The 22,467-nt window shown below is 42.2% G+C and overlaps 2 protein-coding genes across 2 annotated transcripts; one reads left to right on the plus strand and one right to left on the minus strand.

Moving 5' to 3' along the window:
• Window positions 1-1,151: 1,151 nt before the first annotated feature.
• cryz (crystallin, zeta (quinone reductase)) lies at window positions 1,152-14,238 on the minus strand. Its single transcript, XM_034235068.1, has 8 exons — window positions 14,008-14,238; window positions 10,141-10,293; window positions 9,196-9,359; window positions 8,372-8,423; window positions 5,677-5,826; window positions 4,764-4,865; window positions 3,358-3,453; window positions 1,152-1,728 (listed from the first exon to the last, which is right to left on the minus strand). Exons 1-8 carry the CDS (start codon window positions 14,110-14,112, stop codon window positions 1,567-1,569), a joined length of 984 nt encoding a protein of 327 aa, XP_034090959.1. The 5' UTR covers window positions 14,113-14,238; the 3' UTR covers window positions 1,152-1,566.
• A 4,945-nt stretch (window positions 14,239-19,183) lies between these two features.
• On the plus strand, window positions 19,184-21,691 carry LOC117558706 (tripartite motif-containing protein 16-like). The gene has a single exon (XM_034235059.1). It carries the CDS (start codon window positions 19,194-19,196, stop codon window positions 20,880-20,882), a length of 1,689 nt encoding a protein of 562 aa, XP_034090950.1. The 5' UTR covers window positions 19,184-19,193; the 3' UTR covers window positions 20,883-21,691.
• The last annotated feature ends 776 nt before the right edge of the window (window positions 21,692-22,467 follow it).

Raw genomic sequence — 22,467 nt, forward strand, 5'->3', positions numbered from 1 at the left:
ATTTGTAAAACCTCCTTCACTTCATGAAATGGCTGCAGCATCAGGAGGCAGCCTCTGAGAAGTGCAGCACCAGCGCGTGCGTACACACCGCCTTCACTGTGTTCCCCACTGCAGGCTGCTACGAAATGTCCGGTCACAAAGGCGCATGCTGTGTGTGTGTATGTTCGGTGTGTTTGTGTGTGTCCAACAACCGCATTTGTTTTCAAATGACCATGAACAGTAATTTCCACACATCTGGCCAACTCGTTATTATTGCTGGCAAACAAGCCCAGGGGTCTCACTGACATTTCAGTTGTATCAATATGTGTACAGTGGTCCTAATTTGTTTTAATTGTATCCTGGTTTTAAACGTTGTTAATATGTTTTGGATGCATATTGGTATTTCTTCAGGCTGTTAAATACAATTAGCCTCTGTTGCCAACTGCTGGTGAGTAAATATTCAAATCAGTTAAAATTGACAACCGGTCCGCGATTTTTTTTTAATGTAATGCCGGTCCTTGGCACAATAAAGGTTGGGAACCCCTGCTCTAAAGTACTGCAGTCTCTTCTCCTAAGTCCTTTGGATATATGCAGTCTCTGATAGTGTTACGTTATTATGAGAGTGCTCTGTTTGATTCTGAAATTGTATATATTTATATAAATATATACATGTGTGTGTGTGTGTGTGTCCCCGCATCTGTAGCCTGTTATTGTCTCATTATACCGCACTGTGAATGAATTAAAAGTAAATATATAAGTCGTCATGAACACATCTGTCCATCAGACAGATGTGTTCTCCTGTCATCATTAATGGACGTCTCTTTAAGAGACGAGGAGTTCTCATTTCTCTAACCGCCTGCTGCTTCCCCCCCTCTCTCCTCGGCTCCTCCGTTCGCATCTCCTGTGGGCGGGACTAAGTCTCGAGGATAGGAGTCGAGGAGGGGAGTTAGAGAAATGAGAAAGGGCCACTGTGTGACTGTGTGTGTGTAGGTTACCTGTGTGTCTCAGTCTGAGCATGCTCAGTCTGAGCATGCTCAGTAGAGCCGGCTGTCACCTGAGATACACAGGTGCTGTTTGAAATTAGCCGTTCACTTTGCTCCTTCCCATGTCATCTTCCTAAATTTCAATGGTGGAAGTACTCAGATATTTCACTCAAGTAAAAGTAGAAAATACTCCCTTGTAAAAATACTTTATTTTACTTTACATTTCACCACTGGTAAATGTCAATATTGTTTTTTCACATCAGCAAATAAAAGAAAATAGAGAAATGTGTTTTTCACTTCATTTGTCAAACTATTCATGAAAATACATATTCATAGTATCCATCTTCTCAAGAGTCTTTAAAACCTCATTGTTATATTATATAGTCACATTTCTGACGAAATGTTGATTCTTAGGTCATGTTATCATTAATGATTAGCTGATGTTTTAAAAAGTTCAACAGTGATCCTCCACATATTCTAGTGCTCATGATTTACAAAGAGGCAGTAATGATAAATGAGGACATTAGTTCTCATTTCAAAAGGTAATGTAACCGGATAATATCATTGATGTAGTAAGCCCCTCCTCTTTATGGTGGTCTCCTCATCACATGGTCAGGACGATCTTCCCAGCAGCCCCGGGACACTGGATGATGTCATGGTGTGCCTGGGGGGCCTGGTCCAGCGGTACCTGAGAGCCGACGACGGGCTGCAGCCAGCCAGCCTCCCCCCCCGCCGACAGCAGCGCCGCACACTGCCGGCTCTCCGCCTGAAACAGGAAGTACATCAGACATGTTCCAATAAACCGTGTGACAGCCTCTCAGGTGCGAGTAAGATAGAAACAGAGGTGGGAAATAGTGAAGTACAAATACTTCGCTAATTTACTTAAGTAGATTTTTCTGGTATCAGTACTTTACTCCACAATATATTTCATAACTTTTGACTTTTACTCCTAACATTTCTAACACACATACCTGTACTCTCTTCTTTTCACATTTTCAAAACAGGATTTAGTTTGAATCTGCATTTGGTGGTGTGATCATTATGATTTAGTCATTGAGCGCCTATTTTAATTTTGTCCTGGTCCTCTCGAAAGAAGAGGGACCAATGAGAGCTGTGCCAACGCTGGCAGTCAGCAGGAAGCAACTACTGGTATCCTACAAAGGTATTTCAATGGAGCAAGGCAGGAGCAGCAAGACAACTGCTAGCACTGACAATAATACAATTTGAAATAGAAGTTCTTTAATGTTCTATAAAGTGAGGTCCAGTGACCAGCTGGTCTCTTCTGCTTTTTACTTCAGCCCATACTTCTTTACTTTTACTTGAGTAAAAAGGTTTAGTCTGTACTTCAACCTTTGCCAGAGTATTTTTAAACACGAGTATCTGTACTTCTCCTTGAGTGAAGGATGTATGTGCTTTTGCCTTATCTGGATTTAAACCCAGCGAAATGTTGTCATCATAAACGGCACGACTCGGTTGGTTCATTTTTGGTTTTGCGTAGGTAAGTTATTGATGAACCCTTGTAGCTAACCTGTCCCTTGTCCTGCCCTTTGTCACATGCTAAGCTTTACAAGCCTTTGGAAATTATGAAATATATAAAGGAATGTTAGAACAATTTGCAATCTTTAATAGTTTCCACTCTGTGCTGCATGTCTGATGTTTGCTGTGTCCTATCAGCATGTTACTAACGTGTACCTACGTCATGTATGCTGTGTACTACATGTATATCCTAATGCTGCTAGCTGCCTGCAGGTCACCAAGTGTCAAACTAAACAGAATCAAGATTGCTTGGCTGAGTTTTGTTGCTTGCTTGGATATTGTTGATGTATTATTTTACTCATATTACTTTACTTTGTGTTGCTGTGCATTGGTCTGGTTTTCAGAATACGTTGTTGTTGTCATGTTGTCTTTAACTGTACATTTAAACCAATAACTGAATGTCAGTTCCATTGCACTGACATTCAGTCAAGGTTTTTGAGTTGAGCCGATACCTAAAGGGGACACTTCTAACCTGTACTGGTGTTTAAACATGTCATTATATGTTCCTTTTTTCAAACAGTCCAGATACCATCAATAGGCTCCGACATTTTTACTAATTTCCACTGCACGGTTCTGCTCGTTTTAACCTACGTTTGGTAAAAGGTATTTTCGTTCTCAGCTGTAAATAGAAAGCAGTCTATATACTGTAAGCAGGATTCTTAGTTGTCCCATGCACAGCTGATCAGGTGTGACATCATGTTCAACCCAAAACAAAGCTCGGATCCTTGCATTGGCTCAGCAACATGTCTCCAACTCATGATTATGGAGAACCAAACAGCTGTTCCATGGGGGACTATAGCTGTAGCTTGCAGTGGACATGAGGTTTAAAACATGGCTGTGTGATGTCACTGCTCTGTACCGGTGTAGCGAAGAAAAGAGCCACTCCCATGATGCAGCTCTCTTTAGCCATGGTGTCTCTGGGGTTGATCTCTATGGAGCCTCTGCAGCCAATCACCTTAAACAAAAGAGGAAAACAGAAGAAGTTTGAGACACACCGGAACAAACGACATGACAGTAGCTGTACTAACACTGGACAGTTTGCAAATCTCTATGAAACTCAGAAACTGGAAAATCCAGTTTGCAGTGCTCACTAACTCAGCTGTTTGACACTAACGTGCATCAAAAACAAGCAATAGCTATACAATCAATACATAAATAAAAAGGGAATTTATGACCATTCCTGGATTCTTACTATCTTCTACTTTTTCTGATTGACTTACATTGGGAAAGTGACGTCTCTAAATCTGCGGATATTTTTTTTAACTAAACAAACTACCCCGTACGAACAGTTGTATAGCCCTTATTTCAATCATTAGGGTTTAAAATGTGTCAAACGCGCTAAAAGCAGAATCCAGAGTAATTCTCTCTCCATTCATCTGACTGACAGAGAGCGGGAGACCGGAGGCAGGGCTTAAAGGGAAACTCCAGTGCGCATGCTCTGAGCGCACTAGGGCTGCCCCCGACTAAAGATTTTTCTAGTCGACGAATAGTCGTCAATTAAGGCGATTAGTCGACTAATCGTCGCACGTTTATGATCAATTATGATTCTAAATATAAATATTTGTTCCCCCCCCAAAATCATTTCGGTTTCAAAGGCTGATAAAGAGCGTTGTTATAACAGCATGGTACGTTGTGCTACACATAAAATATAAAATAAAACTGTAATAATGAACTTTGAAATATAAATTAAATGTAGAGAGAGCATGAGAGTCACGGCGCACGGACGCAGCGGAGTGAACAGCAGAAGCTCCGGTAAGGATTCTTATTGTGTGTGTGAACAAGCAGCGAGGACACACACGGAACATTTGGCTCGAGCTCTACTTTTTGCCGTCGTAGTTTGCTCGTCCTTTACTCGCTCAGAAGGATCCACACTTTGGATTTCCTAGCCAACCAAATTAACTTAATGACCAGGTACAGCTCTGAATGAAGTGTGAGGGGGTTTCCGGCTGACGCTCATAGCACATGCAGCGCACGGAGCTTTTAAAAACTTTTTTTTTTACTAATTGACCAATGAAAATGTTGTCGACAAATACTTTTTCCGCCGACTAACATTTAATAGACTAATTGGGAGCAGCCCTAGAGCGCACATACTGGTACTTCTGCTCTCGAGAGGCAGCATGACGGGTCATTAGAGACGCTTTGCTCTCGTGAGCGGCAGGCCATTTTGACTTCATGGCCACTGAGCAGCTCTCATGAATGAACGAGGCGCCGCCTCCATCGCCGTACCCAGTTCTCTCTTTAGAGCACTGGTGCAGACCTACTCACAGTGACTCGCCCTCCATAGGCCACCATCTGCAGGTCTTTACTGAGGTTCACATTGGACAGCATCTCTAATATCACATCCACGCCTCGGCCCTCTGTGGCTTCCTGCAACACACACACACAAATCAAAACTTTATTTATATAGCACTTTTCATACACAAAGGTAACTCAAAGTGCTCAACAAACCAAACACATACACACTTTACAAAAACAAATAACAATAATATCTCCCCATAACCAGAGTAACACATATCTTTGTGATTAAAAGAACACTAGTACCAACGCAGGACTGAATAAAACAGGAATGAAATAATAATACAACTAAATAAAAATAATAAAAAGGAATAACATTACAATAAAATAAAATTCAGTTTAAAGCCAAATTAAAAAGCTGGGTCTTGAGTTTGCTCCCGCAGCCCTAGGTCCTGTGGGAGGCTGTTCCACAGTGGCGGGCCGTGACAATGAAGAGACGCCTCACCGTGGGTCTTTGTTTGACCTCTGGTATGATTAAAAGACACCCGAGGGTTCGAGAGGAGAGGGTGCTCACTGCAGAGCCATAACCTCTAGCTCCAACTCTCTGGAGCTAGAGCTAAAGGTGGTTATGGCTCTGCAGTGAGCACCACTTGTTCTAAAGGGCTATAGGTTAAAAGCAAATCCGATAAATAGCTGGCTCAGGAACATTAAGAGCTTTAAAAACCAATACAAGTATTTTAAAATAAACAAACACACACTTAAATACAGAGTTTATAATTATGCAACACCACGACAACACCTGACAGAACCAACATGAGCTTTCTCTCTGTGAATCTGGGTTATAGATGTTCAAATGCTCCATGAGATCCATTCATGACTACTCCCCGTCCTTTTGGTGTTTCTGTGTGTGTGTGTGTGTGTGTGTGCGTGCGTGTGTGTGTACCATGATCTTGTGTGTGTAGCCCTCCTCTCTGTGATTAAAGGCCAGGTGAGCGCCGTTGTTGAGGGCCAGCTTCATCCCCTCCGGGGTCCCTGCCGTCCCCAACACCCTGAGACCCAGAGCCCGGGACAGCTGGCACGCTGCCACGCCAACCTACACACACAGAAAGTGAAAAGAAATTGCTGACTGAAATGCCAGTCAAATGTAATGTCCGGGATCTTCTTTAGATATTACTGATAGCTAGCAAAAGGCAATGACTAAATATGGCTTGTGAAAGAACTCCAACAAAGGGAGAATGGATAAACATTGTAAATGACTTGTTTCACATGGGAGACTGTTCCTTTGAGACTCTGTGTTGAATTAGAAAAGTACTAGTCCAAATGGGATTTACACATTAAGAGGGTTCTTTCATAATCCATGGAAAATTGTCTGGCACAAGGAGTCTGTAACTTCTTGCTTATTTCCTAAGTGGGATTGACCTGCTTAACCAGTCTACTCTACACGTGTAACAGTCTAGTTGTCATCATAGTGAACCCAGAAATGTTGAGTAGCCCAAAGTCTTATGATAGAAATGTATAGTAGGGGTCCCCATCACATAGAAACTGCCGGAGGATAACTTGCATATGTTGGGCAATTTGCAAAGTTAGCTAAAGTTGCGTTAATTAGCATTAAACTGTGGGGTTTTTCTCTGGGAAGTTTTTCCTTGTACGATGTGAAGGTCCAAGGACAGAGGGTGTCGTATTGTCAGACTGATATTCTGTACAAACTGTGAAGTCCACTGAGACAAATGTAACATGTGTGATATTGGGCTATATAAATAAACATTGATTGGTTGATTGATTAAAGCCTATGCAGACCAAAAAGTCAAATATGGTTGACCGATTTGGACAGTTTTGGAGATGTTGTCGGGGTTGTTGAGGATAAAAAAACAGTTTTAACCAGAAAGGGGCCATATTTGTACTCCGGGTGGGCTGATTTTGACTACCATGAGTTGATGTTGAAACTATTGGATATGTGGAATGAATAAAAACATGGACACTTTCTGGTTTAAAATGCATTCAGCATCCTCAATAACCCCCAAAACCACTTCAGGTTTTAGGCTCGAAAATGACATGCCCAGAACAAATGACTATATCTTCACTTCTCAAAAGGGGTAAATTAATAATTTATTTTCTCAAAGCAATGATACACCTGTGAGTTGGATGTAGAAAATTACAATCAATATAGATGTTTTTATTTTAAAGTAAATTCAGATTGAACATAGTAAACAAATGTAAATTATAGTTTCCGTCCAAAAAAATCCCATTACTTGTTTGTTTGTTTGTTTATTTATTTAAAGGACAGTGCATATTAATCCGTAAGAGAGGGGTCTTGAGAAGGGACTCGAGAGGGGACTCGAGAGGGGACTCGAGAGGGGACTCGAGAGGGGACTCGAGAATGGACTAGAGAAGGGACTTGGGAAGGGACTAGAGGAGGAACTAGAGAAGGGACTAGAGAAGGGACTAGGGAAGGGACCAGAGGAGGGACTCGAGAGGGGACTAGGCAAGGGACGAAAGAAGGGACTTGTGAAGGGACTAGAGGAGGGACTAGAGAGGGGACTTGAGAAGGGACTAGAGAAGAGACTAGGGAAGTGACTAGAGGAGGGACTTGAGAAGGGACTTGAGAAGGGAATTGAGTAGGGACTAGAGAAGGGACTTGAGTTGGGACTAGAGGAGGGACCATGGCCACTGGTTCACTTATAGTGAAAACCACCTTTGAATGATGGGATAGTAGACTAAAAGCTTTAGGAATCCAAACTATAACAATAAGTACCCTGTATCAAGAATGATGCAAAACAAGTGACCTTTTTAGAGAGGTTTAGAAAAAAAACACACCTCTGGGGTCATTTGGGTGGATTTGCCATATCTCTGGAACCCATCGGTCGATTTTGGTGATTGACACCACTTTTGAACCGTTAGAGCCAATAGAATTAAGGGGAAGTTCCTAAATCCATCTAAACATTACCATTGGTGAATGAGAGGGATGTGCAGCCAGCATGCCCAAAACCGGAGGCTGGGTTACAGCTCTCACACTCTATATGAAAACTACTCTTGATGACATAAATGTTATGATGGATTATCAGTAATCATTTCAAAGGGACACAGACACATTGGATTAACCTTCAGCAGCGTTTTCATCGTTGTAATGCCATTGAACACAACTTTTGATCAGAAAAACAGCAAAGGTAAAACATATTTGCCGTTTTGGCTCAGTAAAGCTACGTGGTATGTTGTCTGGGTTTGCCTTTGCTGCCGCGATACCTCTAGAATCTGTGGAATCTCAGCTTTAATCTGATATCTTGTTTGTGCAGATCTGATAATAAGTAATAAAGTATTTCTACCGTGAGTTCCGTGCTAAGCTCGCTCAGGGCTAATTCAGAGCCTTGTGTTTCGTTTAGCTAAAATTGTTAATATTGTCCTATAGCTGAGTTTCTTCCCGTTAAGTGGGTATGACACATTCATAGTTTGTTAAATGTTAAGAAGCCCTCAGACGCTGTTTCTTGCAAGATGTTGCGTTTTGCCCCCGGTACATTTCTATCATAACACAGGTCTAATTGCTGAGGACATATTGAAGCGCTGCATTGCCTCTGGTGACCTGTATTTTGTTTGTAATGTGTTAACAAATTAAAAGACAAGTTAAAGGAAAGAAACCATCGTACCCCCCCACTGGCTCCGTGGATGAGGACAGTCTCTCCAGGTTGGGTGTGAGCTCTGCAACACACAGCACAGCAGTTAGAGACATGACATTTCATTCATTTCAAATAAACCCACACAAAGGTTAAAACCAAAAAGCTTTAGTCCGTTTCATAAAGATATATTTAGTAACCTTATTAAAATCCTTTGTTTCATATTAACTGGTCTATCCTGACAGGAGTGCATGGGACTGATCGCCTGCTGCTCTGCGTCCCCCAAGTGCTCCCAACAGTCTCCAACACACTGTTAATCTCTGTTTGGAATTCTGATCAAATGAGCAGAATAGGCCCCCTTTAAAATAATCAAAATGTGTAATTGTTTCCAAATCCTGCAGTCCTAACGTCTATGGAATAAAAGTGTAGTTCCGCAGGAGTCTTTAATCAGACCTCCTCTCTGTATCCCCTCAGTCCTATACAAATATGAACCTGAAAATGAGAATAATAGGGCTACTTTAATGTCATGATGATACACAATCATAATTGTGTGGCAACTTATATTCCTGCTAACATTTTACCTAACATAACATATATATCTTGAAATATCAGGGTTTAAAGACGGGGTCAAAAAGAGTTATAAACTTCTGAAAACGTTTCAGAGTTTATCACATCACGGAAATGAACAACTTGAAATTAAATATGTGAATTCACAGAAATGACCTAAGGTAAGGAAGTTGGAGATGTGTGGAAACGATGCAGTTGAATGATACTTCAAAAGATCATGTCATCAGCTAAAAGTGATGCAGGGTCAGAGCCAGACCCAGCAGCCAGGGCCACAGTGCTGCAGGGCTTACTTGTGAACCAGAGCTCTGTAGGCGGTGAAGTAAGGGACCCCGATGGCTGCACCCTGGGTGAAGTGCAGTGCGTCGGGCAGTCTGTGGACACACTGCTCCGCTGCTACACTGAACTCTGCGTAGCCTCCAGACTCTGTGGCTGTGGTGAACACGCGCTCTCCTGCCTGCACATCACACAGAACATGGATTCACTGTACATCCACCAGGAGCCTTTAACTCTTTCAGCCTTCAATTCAAACACATTTTCTTCAGGTTAACCGAATGTTAGAACACAATGACCAACCTTTAAATGCTTTTGGTCCAAAACCACTCCAAGCTCTGATTGACATATTTTAAGCATCTTAAAAACATAGATGATCGGATTTACTCAGTTTTATATCATTCAGAAAATAATATATTTGGAGATAAGGCTGATGGAACAAGACATTTTATGACATCAACTTGGACATTGGGAGATGCCCTTGGAGTTGGGCATTTTTCACTGTTTACAGACATTTTATTGGGCAACGATTTTTTTTCATAAAATAATGAGCAGTCCTAGCTAGCATTAGCCAACATAAGCTAGTGGAGTGGGGCTGTAGCTCTTTGAAGGTGGTTCTCATCCATGATGTGTTCATGTTTGACACACTGTAGCACATGAAGCAGATTCAGCTTGAATAAAAACATTTTATTTCATTTGTGTGCAGGCAATACTTTCCTTTCCTAATCATAGTCTATGGCCTACACCCATTTTCTTTAGTGCATACACTATTTACACTCATTTGTCATACATTCTTCTTTTATTTTATTTTTCAGCTATAGTTTATTATTTATTAAACATTTCTACTCAAATGATTGTATTTATTTACATTATATTTTGCCATGGATGCAATATCAATAAACAAAATGAAGTAAATATGAAATGTATCCACCATTGATTCTATTTTTAGTGTTTTTAACACAGACCTTAACTGCAGTGACTCCTTCTCCAACACTGTCCACCACCCCGGCCACGTCTGTCCCCGGTGTGTAGGGCAGGGGGGGCTTACGGGGGTATGTCCCTGCCCGGATGTAGGTTTCCACAGGGTTCACTCCACAGGCGTGGACACGGATCAACACCTGCAGCAGAGAGACAGTGAGGAGAGACACAACAGCTGAAAACATGTGACTGATCTTAGACATACATACACTATAGACAAAATAATTGGGCCACCAACACATTACACCTACAGGAGCTTTTATGACATCCTATTCCAAATTCTTAGGCATTGTCACGGCTGCTGTCTTCCTGGTCCTCTTAACTGTGTTCCTCTGTGTTGTATGTAAATGAGCTGTGCGGTTGCCCTGACGTGATTGGCTGCCATCTCCTGGGGGCCCGGGCCCGACGCACTCCAATCGCAGCGTACAGCCGGCGCACACCTGCCGGAGATAACTACAAAGCCTGGGGACGGCTATCACTCGGGAGGCTCTGCTGCGATCAGAAGTCTCATTCATCTTGCTCCTGTGTCGTGGACACATTAGAGTTAAACTGTCAGAACTTGTGTGATCCGTGTGTACAGTAGTGTGTTCAGATATGTGTTAGAGTAGCGTGTTTAGATATGTGTTAGAGTAGCGTGTTTGGTTTTCCCTGTGTTAGCTGCATTTCCCTGCGGCCTCCCCATTAGCGGTGATTAGTGGTGATTAGCGGTGTAGCCAGGTGTGGATTTAGACTCCCTTTTAGAGTCCTCTTTTTGTTTAGCAGTTTACCTGTGCCCTTTTGGCTCCTTAGTTTGGCTTAGGCTATATTTGTCCTCCTTTTTGTTGTACACCTGTTGATTATTCCATTAAACCCTATTATAATTGATTACCAATTCCATTCTGGTGTGTGTTACATTCCTCAACCCTAGTGAGATCGTAACAGGCATTAATATGAAGTTGGTCCCCCCTTTGCAGCTATAACAGCTTCCACTCTTCTGGGAAGGCTTTTTACAAGATGTTTGAGTGTGTCCGTGGGAATTCTTGCCCATTCATCCAGAAGAGCATTTTTTAGGTCAGACACTGATGTTGGAAGAGAGGGCCTGGCTCTCCGTTCTAGTTCATCCCAAAGGTGGGGGTCAGGGCTCTGTGCGGGCCAGTAAAGTTCTTCCACACCAAACTCATCCAACCATGCCTTTATGGACCTTGCTTTGTGGGGCACAGTCATGCTGGAACAGAAAAGGGCCTTCCCCAAACTTTGCCCACAAAGTTGGAAGCATAGAATTTAGGGATGCTCCGATCGATCAGCCGATATTCACTCTCGGCCGATCGATCGGTGCTCTCTATAAAGGCCGATCAGGAGAGCCGATCACATGACGTAAAATACATGACACTTTTCTCTGTGTGCGGCAAAACAAGCTCGCCAAAATGGCTTCACCGGTCAGGCAGTATTTTAAGGTGTCCGAAAATGACAATAAAATAGCGGTATGCAACGTGTGTGAAGCAGAAATCCTGCAGCTCCGCCCGCTGTGACGGACCGCTGAGCGGAGCAAAACACTCACTAAGAGAGTTAGACCTAACACACGTAGCTATTTTATCTACCTCTGGAACAAGCTAAACTAGTTATAAATATGTTTATTCTTCACTGTCGGGTCACTCATTACTGGGTGGGTCAGTGAGCTGCATGAGATACTGACAGGCTGTCAGTACTTCATTTGAATGTAATAATTATGTTGTTTGTGAAAGCGCATCATGTATTGAAAATTAATCTGAACTTTTCGATCCGTTACGATTATAAACTAAAGCAATATAAAAATGAGCCCCATTAACTGAGTTTTAAACATCACTTTAAATGGAAGATCCCCATAGCCCCCACCCACCCTATGATCGGATCGGCGATCGGTATCGGCCGATACTGATTCCGGTGATCGGCCCAAAAAAACCCTGATCGGAGCATCCCTAATAGAATTGTCCAAAATGACTTGGTAAGATGAAGCATTAAGAATCCGCTTCACTGGAGGGGTCCAGTCAGCAGAGCTTTGGCCACTTTTACGCACTATGCGCCTTAGCAGCATCCTATTACAGTACCATGTTAGAATTCAGTGAGCTCTTTAGAACGACCCATTTTTCACAAATGTTTGTAAAGGCAAAGTCACATGTTTCCTGCCTGGCCGCAGCGTGTATCATTACCCTCTCTCGTCTGGGCGCTAAGAAAGGAGCCCTCAGCCAGTGCAGCTGACTGTTGCTATCTGTAAACTATGCCGCCGAAACATAATTTCAGCCAATCAGCGTCGTCAGATCTGATGGTCATAGGGCGCCAATTTCAGCGCCCAATGCAGTCTGTGAGTTGTTTGGACTCGTATCCAAGGTGATGCTACAGTAGTTGATGAGGATGGCTGCGTCTGCAGGTGGAGACTCCGGGTGCTAGTGGATCGCCGGAGCTGTAGATTAACATTTATATGCTTATTGTAGTTGTAAGGGCAATGCCTGTAGCACCATGGAGCATATGTGTGGGCTGGACCTGTATTTTACAGGAAAGGAGTGAGCAGAGGGTCGAGTTGTCGATTCTTGTTCTGTTTTGTGTGACTATCTTCCTCACCCTCTCAGACTTTGAGGGTTCACACACACACACACACACACACACACACACACACACACACACACACACACACACACACACACACACACACACACACACACACACACACACACACACACACACACACACACACACACCACACACACACACACACACACACACACACACACACACACACACACACACACACACACACACACACACACACACACACACACACACACACACACACACACACACACACACACACACACACACACACACACACACACACACACACACACACACACTTCGTATTTAGCCTCCTGATTTTAAATGGGAATTAAATCATTTGAGTGTTCCCAAAGCACCAGTGTTCTGCAGTTTGTGTGGGCCTACTGTACTGTTGCACAGTTTATACTGTAGAAACTATGTACAGGACAAGGTATTTGGAAGTTTTGGAAGATTCATAGCTAACCACACTGAAGATTATGGATTATCTCATATTTTTAAGCCTCAATTTGTCCTCCCCCCCTCCTCTAACATCAACAGAAGTCATAATTATTATTCATAATTATTAGTATGGTTTGGTCACCATTTCCATTGCCCCACCAAAAATATTTTCCACCAGCCGCCACTGACTGTGGCAATGGGACTGAATGAAACACCGGAATTCAATGATTAAGAGGGATGTCCCAATACTTTTGTCTATATATATATATATAACGTGTGTATGGACGGTGCACTTTGTTGACTTTTTGTCATTGTATAGGCAATGCACCATAAACCAGATTTACATTACAGTGTGCATTAATGCAGTGCATTCACACAGAAACACATAGCCTACATGGCCAGAGGTGGGAGAAGTACTCAGATCTTGTACTTCAGTAAAAAAAGAAAAAAGTACCAAAGAGCAGGAATAGGCCTACTCTGTTATGAATAAAAGTCCTGCAGTCAAAATCTGACTTAGAGTACGAAAAGTAAAAGTACCGTAGTCATTGTGCAGATTGTTCCATACATCATTAATCCAAATCTTCAAAGAAACGGTATTAAATAAATGTAATGGAGTAAAAGTACACAATTTTCCTCTGACATTTTGTGGAGTAAAGGGGAAGCACTGTGTGTGATGCAATGGGACCTTTAAACCCAACAGAAGCATGCTGAGCAGTAACGTTGAGTCTGTTTGCATACAGATAGTGTTTCATCAACTCCAGAATAACAGTGTAGTTTGAAGCAGCTTATGTCACTTTTACAGAATAAGGTGTGTGTGTGCAGGTGTGTTTCCCCTGCAGCTGTCTCACCTGTCCGGGTCCGGGCTCAGGGACGGGCAGCTCGGTCAGCCTGAGGACTGACGGCGCCCCGAACTCCCGCACTGAGATGGCTCTCATCAGCCTGCAGGCCGACATACTGCACACACACACAGACGGGTATACACACTTTAAAGACAGCCGTCCCAGTCCTTAACACCTCGGAGCTTTTTAGAGTAGGCCTACTGTTTCTACTTCTTCTTCTTTTTGTTCTTCTTCTTCTTTAGTGTTTATTGGCGGTTGGCAAACCAACTTGTAGGCGCATTACCGCCACCAACTGGACTGGAGTGTGGCAAGAGACTATGCAGAAAACAATAAACAAAAGAAATAAAAGAAATAAAGAACCAAAACTCTAGATTATTTTTAAATGTATCAATTTCTATTAGAAACGTAATAATCTCACAATACATATTGCCTGATGTTTTCCCTAACAGCCCTGATAGCGATAAGTCATGGAATTTTGCTTTCTTCAGTGTCTGGAAAAGCACATTTCTCTGAGTACTATATTCCCTGCAAAGTAGTAAAACATGCTCAACAGTTTCTGGCTGGCTACAGTGTATACACTTTCCGGTTGGATGCTTTCCTATTATACTTAAAGTATGATTGAGACCTGTATGACCTATTCTCATCCGAGAAATGACATTTTCCTCCCTTCTTTTAAACCCCTTCCATCCCCCTCATACCTTTGCATTTTATAAAGATGTCTTCCTGTATCACTAAGGTCCCAATGTTCTTGCCATGTTGTTTGTGCATATTTCTGAATGAATGTTTTAACCTCCGCTTTGCTGAGTGGAACTTCTATGTCTATGTTCATACTTCTGAGTGTTTGTTTGGCCAGAGTATCCACCTGTTCATTACCCTCCACACCAACATGAGCAGGAACCCAGATGAAACGAGTTGCTATGCCTTTGATTTGCATTTTATATACAATTAGAAATATTTCATTTATTATGTCCATTCTAAATGAAGATCTACCTGATCGTATACTTGATAATGCGGAAAAACTGTCAGATGCAATTACACTATTATGTATTTCTTTCTCCTCTATCCATTTCAATGACAACACCAATGCCAACAACTCTGTGGTGTATACTGACAAATGGTCTGTTACCCTTTTATTTATATGTGTATTACTCACTGGGATATAAACTGCTGCCCCTGCACGCCCTGTCTCTGGATCTTTGGAGCCATCTGTAAATATGATTATTGAGTCTGAGTGATATCTTGCAAAATAATTCTGGACTATGCGCCATACTGGTAGTTATTTCTTTTCCTTCAACTCTTTTTGTATATTGAGGTCTACCCTTGGCAATGGGAATAAGGGTGGAATGGACGAGATTGGAACTGTGGGGCAATACTGTATTTGATTCAAACCTATACTTGCTGCTTTAACATCGCCAATCCATCCAAAACTTGTTAAATGTGACTCATTGTGCTCCCAGCAGTCTTTCAAAAATACTTTTCACAGGATGACTATCACAATGCCCCTGAAGGTTTACCCAGTAGCCTATGCCAACATTAACTTCACTCTTCTTATCCTTAAAGGCATTTCTGCCATTTCCACCTGTATTGCTGATACTGGAGATGTTTTAAAAGCTCCACAACAAATTCTCAGGGCCTGAGCTTGTAGCACATCCAGTTTTTTAAGGTTTGATTCTGCTGCTGCCATGAACGCTATACACCCACTTCTTCTTTTTCTTCTTCTCTCGGTTATTTGGCGGATTGCAAACAACTTTAAGGTGCATACCGCCACCTACTGTACAAGAGTGTGTATCACCACATCATCCTATCACCACCTGTGGAATTATACCATTGTGTTTACGTTGTTTTGAAATTCTTCCAATCAATCCTGTTTCACTCAAATACTTAAGAATGGCCTTCCTGGTAGCTCTTACCCCCTCACATTCTGTTCCCAGTATCCCCATCAGCCTCCACTCCCTTCCTGCCTCTCTGACCCTGTCTCTTAGTTTTCCCCTCTCTGTTTTGTATATGTTGCAGTGTAATAGTATGTGTTCCACATTTTCTTTCACTCCACACCCCCTGCATTCTTCAACTTCGCTTTTTCCCTTTAAAAACATTGTGCCGTTTAATCCTGTATGATCCAGCCTGAGTCTAGTGATGATGATCTCCTCCCGTCTGTTCCTTTCTGTATAGATCTTTATTATGACTGATTTTTGTAACTTGTGGTATCTCCTCCCTTTCTGATCTTCCTCCAACCATTTCTGCTATATTTCCATACTGTCCCCTTTTTCTTAATTATTGCTTTTCCTTCTCCTTCTCCAAGTGACACTGGTATTGCTATTTCCTTTTGTAACGCCTCTTTTGCTAACTTATCAGCATGCTCATTCCCTTGAACCCCCTCATGTGCAGACACCCAGCATACTGCACATCTATTCCCCTCCTCTGAAGTCTCAATAAGCAGTGGTTAATTCCCATGATTAAATATTCTCTAACTGTTATTGTAGACTGTATGCTTTCCAAAGCAGTTAGGGTGGTGATATGCAGACTCACTATCAGGTCCGACCTCTTCAACCATTGTAGCCCAATAATTGCTGCGAGTATTTCTGCTGTATAAAGTGATGATAGGTTATTTGATACTCGTTTTGCGATTGATATTTTTAATTCTGGGATATACATGCCTATCCCCACGCATTCTTGTTTCTTAGATCCATCTGTGTACATTTTGAGGTAATTGTAATACTTTTCGTTCAGATACATAGGCTACTCGTTTTAATTCCCACTTCATTTATTTGCCACTCTTTTGTCCTTTCTATGATACTCACATCTATATTAGCTTCTGGGAAAAGCCATGGGGGAACACTGCTAAATGGGCTTGCTTTGGCAACAGTTTCTACTTGTTTAGAAAGTGTTCTCTTCTGAGGATTACAGTACACAGCGGTTAGAAACGCAGCAACGCCACCTGCTGGAGCGAAGGGTACTGCAGACACATTCAATATACTTAACACCGCTCTAAAGTGTTCCAGAAAAAACTATTTGGTAAATCAGTAATCAGTGATGTAAAGAAAATAAGTAGATTTACTAAAGTACAATTTTGATATTTAAGTATTTCAATGTTTTGCTACTTATACCCCACTGCAATTCAGAGGTAAATGTTGTACTTTCACACCACTACATTTATAATAAATGATTTATTTAATACCTTTAGTTACTTTACAGATTTGGATGAATGATGTGAAATATAATCCACACTTAACCTTAGTTACACCTGGAGTAAAATGCAACAGCTACACTGCAATATACAAAGTCATTCAAGTTTTGCTCAATTATAAGTAAACCAATACTGGTAAGCGCTAGACAATATAAGTGATTTTAGCCTCTGCAGACCATTTACATGCACAAAAACAGCCACAGAACCTCCAAGACACTTGCAGGCTTCTCAACAAGCTATTTAAATGACCTTCAGCAGCTCTGAGGGCTTTTACTTTTCCACCAGTTTGAAAGGTCTCTCTCATATTCCTGTTTTAATCTAGACTGAAGTCTGCAATGGTCTCCAAGTTTCATTAGGTTTTACTTATATGTTCACCTCTCAGGATCCCAGTGCTGTGAACTGACACATGTTGAATATACAGGGTCTCCCAGGGGGATGAGCAGGGATCACATACAGAAACAGTACAGTGCTTATACACGGAGACTACCATCTCAAGAGGGACCATCTTGAAGTGGTAGTGTGTTCTAATGGTTTTACTGTATAAATGTTCTGCAAAGGCTTAAATCCAAAAGTTGCCCGGCCTGAAACGCCTCCATTGGACTCCTTTGTGTATTCTGTAACATAGAGACATCACAATTTAACACTTGCGCTTCGATTGGCTAGCGCTACAACAGATCACAACAGAGCCGGCCAGCTGACCAATCAGAGCAGACTGGGCTCTGATTTCAGACAGAGGGTGAAAAGAGGTGCTGCAGCACAGGCAGTATGAGAAGATATTTGAACGTGCCTCTGAGCCCCTGTGCTTGCTATCCCTGCATCTTTGGTTGCTTGCTTTGAGATTTATTTAAGATCTTTGTTTTACTGTTCCACTTGGACAAGTTGCTCTGCATAAGAGCGTTGTTCTGACACTTGGAGTTAAATGTAGAGATGGTGTCAGAGAGAGAGTCCGCTCTACATAGAGGAGAGAAGGAAGATAGTGGGCCTCGAGGAAAGATGAACTCAGTCACACAGGGACTCCTGACAGACTGGTTCTCCCTGCTTTAATGACAGCCAGCAAACTCATTCAGCAGGACAAACAAACAAACAAACACACACACACACACACACACACAAATCACTGGGATAAATCTCAGTAGGCACACAAACACATGCTGAAACATCTATAACTCTCTTGGAGTCTTCATAGAGGAATAAAACTGCGTACATGTCATCAGTGGAGGGTTCATTTGTACAGAGACAGGAAATCAAGCTTTATTTTGAGGGGCAAATGGTCAGTATAAAAGCATATACCCACACACACACACACACACACACACACACACACTGCTGATAAATGTATAATATAACTCTGCTCTGCTGGAATCTTCGAATAGGAATGAAACCAATAACTGAAGTGTTAATTTGTGCAGAGACGGAAAAAAAGCTTATGAGAGAAACACACACTGCTATTTCAGCCTATTTCAGGTCCAATCATGAAATCATTAAGTTCATATCTGTGTATCTTAAAATGCTTGTTTGGATCAGGAAGGTTTTAAGATGTTTAACTCTTTTTTTAAACGTGCTTCACCCTATTGTCAGTCAGCTGTTTTCAGCCTGTAAGAGAAGCAAACAGAAGTAAAACAGGAGTTACAGAGATTAGGAGCCTTTATCTAAGGTGCAAAGAAATATTTTAAAACTAAAAACTGGTTTCAAATGTAGAGCAGGTTGAAAGCGAGACTCCGTTTGTAAATGAGGAAACAGTTCAGAGTGTCAGCGCTGCTCCTCCTCCTGGAATGAGTCAGAGTTTGATAAGCCCTCCCTCTTCTTCCTGCTCTCAGACACAGCCAGCTCCACTCTGTATTTCCTGGTTCCTCCCCTTTAGATGCACACTGAGGAGGATGGGTGTAACCAACATGTGGGTAAAGTAAGAGCTGATAGGCCACATTCACTGCACACACACATGCTGTTCAGACCACAGCTCACATAGTTTCAGGAAGTGAAACTCAGACACTCGCTGCCACTGAGAGGAGAAATGGCGCAGAAAGGAGTTCAGCTGGACCGGGAAACCTTCTCTTGTTCGATCTGTCTGGATCTACTGAAGGATCCGGTGGCTATTCCCTGTGGACACAGCTACTGCATGAAGTGTATTAAAGGCTTCTGGGATGGAGAGGATGAGAAGAAGATCCACAGCTGCCCTCAGTGCAGGCAGAGCTTCACACCGAGGCCTGTCCTGCTGAAAAACACCATGTTAGCAGCTTTAGTGGAGGAGCTGAAGAAGACTGGACTCCAAGCTGCTCCTGCTAATCTCTGCTATGCTGGAGCTGAAGATGTGGCCTGTGATGTCTGCACTGGGAGAAAACTGAGAGCCTGTAAGTCCTGCCTCGTGTGTCTGGCCTCTTATTGTGACAAACACCTCCAGCCTCATTATGACGCAGCTCCATTAAAGAAACACAAGCTGGTGGAGCCCTCCAAGAAGCTCCAGGAGAACATCTGCTCTCGTCACGACGAGGTGATGAAGATGTTCTGCCGCACTGATCAGCAGTGTATCTGTTCTCTCTGCTCTGTGGACGAACACAAAGGCCACGACACGGTGTCTGCTGCAGCAGAGAGGACTGAGAGGCAGAGAGAGCTGGAGGGGAGTCGACTAAACATCCAGCAGAGAATCCAGGACAGAGAGAAGGAGGTGAAGCTGCTTCAGCAGGAGGTGGAGGCCGTCAATGGCTCTGCTGATAAAGCAGTGGAGGACAGTGAGAAGATGTTCACTGAGCTGATCCGTCTCATGGAGAAGAAAAGCTCTGATGTGAAGCAGCAGGTCAGATCCCAGCAGAAGAGAGAAGTGAGTCGAGTCAGAGAGCTCCAGGAGAAGCTGGAGCAGGAGATCTCTGAGCTGAAGAGGAGAGATGCTGAGCTGAAGCTGCTGTCTCACACAGAGAATCACAACCAGTTTCTGCACAGCTACCCCTCACTGCCAGCCCTCAGTGAAGCTACACACTCCTCCAGCATCAACATCCGTCCTCTGAGCTACTTTGAGGACGTGACGGCGGCCCTGTCAGCAGTCAGAGACAAACTACAGGACGTCCTGAGAGAGGAATGGACAAACGTCTCACCGCCTGAAGTGGAAGTTTTACTGTCAGCAGCAGAGCCCACCACCAGAGCTGGGTTCTTAACATATTCACAGGAGATCACTCTGGATCCAAACACAGCAAACACACAGCTGTTATTATCTGAGGGGAGCAAAAAAGCAACATACAAGGGACAACAACTACAGTCTTATTCTAGTCATCCAGACAGATTCACTTATTATCCTCAGGTCCTGAGTAGAGAGAGTCTGACTGGACGTTGTTACTGGGAGGTGGAGTGGAGAGGGGGAGAAGTTTATGTAGCAGTCACATACAAGAATATCAGCAGAGCAGGGAGTGGGGGTGAATGGTTTATGGATTCTGAATGTGCATTAGGATACAATGACAAATCTTGGTCCTTAGATTGCAGCCAAAACAGATATACATTGTATTACAACAGTATCCACACTAACATCTCAGGTCCTCAGTCCTCCAGAGTAGGAGTGTACCTGGATCACAGAGCAGGTATTCTGTCCTTCTACAGCATCTCTGAAACCATGACTCTCCTCCACAGAGTCCAGACCACATTCACTCAGCCGCTACATGCTGGAGTTCGGCTGTGTTATGTTGAAGACACAGCTGAGTTTTGTAAACTGAAATAGCCTGAAGTCATTTGAGGAACTCTTCTACTTCTTAAACTCATTGCGTCCATCATTGTTGCTGAGAGCTGATTGTTCATGTCTTCACTGCACAGAGATCAGCTGTCAATCAAACATTATGGGATGTGCTTTAACATCTTCTCATGAGTTGTTCTGTAGATGTTGGAGTTTCTTTAGGCGGCGCTCCTTCCTGTGTCTGTTTAGCCATGGAGGCTGTCACTGCTCAGGAGCATTTCTGTTAACCTCTACTCATATTTCTCTGCATGGAAATGTAAACTTTGCTCTAAATATTTGTTGAATATTGATATTTTATTCTCACTACTCTGTACAAAAAAAAGACACATTTATAATTACATGTTTTATTTTGAGAGATTAAATATGATTGTTGCTGCCCATATTAAGTAACAAGGTACCCAGATGTTTTAAAATGTATTTGATCATAAAGTAATTCAAATGATATTACTTACTGGCAGGATCATAATAAATAAGTGAATAGTTTTTTATTCTCCTGTCGATATTCAAGACTATTTGTGTGGGATTTGTTTATATATATTATTACAATTTCTTATTGCAGATTTACTGTGGTTGTTGTTGTACACTTTAACTACTATGATGTTTTATACAACTGTAAATATCATGATAATAATCAAGTAAATCATTTCTTATTCTGTTTTAAATAACTGAGATTCTGATTGTGTGGATGAAGTGAATCTGATCATGAAATCATTGAACAGACTTCACTGATGGGATGTGTGATCAAATTAAATGTTTAGATATGAATAAAGGTTTTGGATTTTTCAAATATAAACAAAGGATGTTGTTGTATTATTTCCACGGTGCCGTACATCGCTGATGGAAAACTCACAGTTGCTTTGTACACATATTAACACATATATGCTGCTGATATGGTATAATGCAGTACTGTACTTATATTATCTACAGTGTCTACATTTCGTCCACATTTATTAACTACAATACTCTTATAAAATGCTCTTATATGTAAAACAGGATAAAACAATAACCATAATAATACTGTGAAAACACACATTCTGCATATGGAGTTGTTTTACTTGAAGTACACCTAGCTGATAATACTTCTGTACATTTTACTATTATGAAATGGGTCAGCAGCAGAATGAGTACTTTTTTAAAAACTTTTTTTACTTTAAGTAGCCTACATCTTGATAGTGTTTGTAATTGTTCTTAAGTAAGTACTTCTTCCAACACTGCCAGAGAGGTTCTGGATCTGGATCTGGATTAATACTGAGCAGAACCCAGAGGTATCACGCTCAGTGGGGGATGGATGATCCCCGCTAAATGTCTCTTAAAATTTGCCAGAAGCACTCCACGGTTTCTGCGATGACAGCTTCTTCTGGTAGCAAGTTCCACTCTCTGATTGTTCTCGGAAAGAAGAAGTATTTAAGAGGTTGTGCTTTGATTGACAGGTGTGCTGTGCTCCTCAGCATCCACACTCACTAGCCTCATCCATAGATTGGCCTCATCCCAATACCCCTCCTCGACTCCTCCTTTCCCTCACTCGCGTCCCTTCCTTGCGTCTTAGCTCCGCCTCCGTAAGATGCGAGCGAGA

The sequence above is a fragment of the Gymnodraco acuticeps genome, unplaced genomic scaffold, assembly GCF_902827175.1.
Source record: "Gymnodraco acuticeps unplaced genomic scaffold, fGymAcu1.1, whole genome shotgun sequence".
NCBI lineage: Eukaryota > Metazoa > Chordata > Actinopteri > Perciformes > Bathydraconidae > Gymnodraco > Gymnodraco acuticeps.

Coding starts and splice junctions, on each gene's coding strand:
- LOC117558706 (XM_034235059.1), top strand. CDS start 19,194: ATGGCGCAGAAAGGAGTTCAGCTGGACCGGGAAACCTTCTCTTGTTCG.
- cryz (XM_034235068.1), bottom strand. CDS start 14,112: ATGTCGGCCTGCAGGCTGATGAGAGCCATCTCAGTGCGGGAGTTCGGG. Junction 9,360..10,140: donor AAGGAGTCACTGCAGTTAAG/GTCTGTGTTAAA, acceptor TGTGATGTGCAG/GCAGGAGAGCGCGTGTTCAC. Junction 5,827..8,371: donor TCCACGGAGCCAGTGGGGGG/GTACGATGGTTT, acceptor CTGTGTGTGTAG/GTTGGCGTGGCAGCGTGCCA.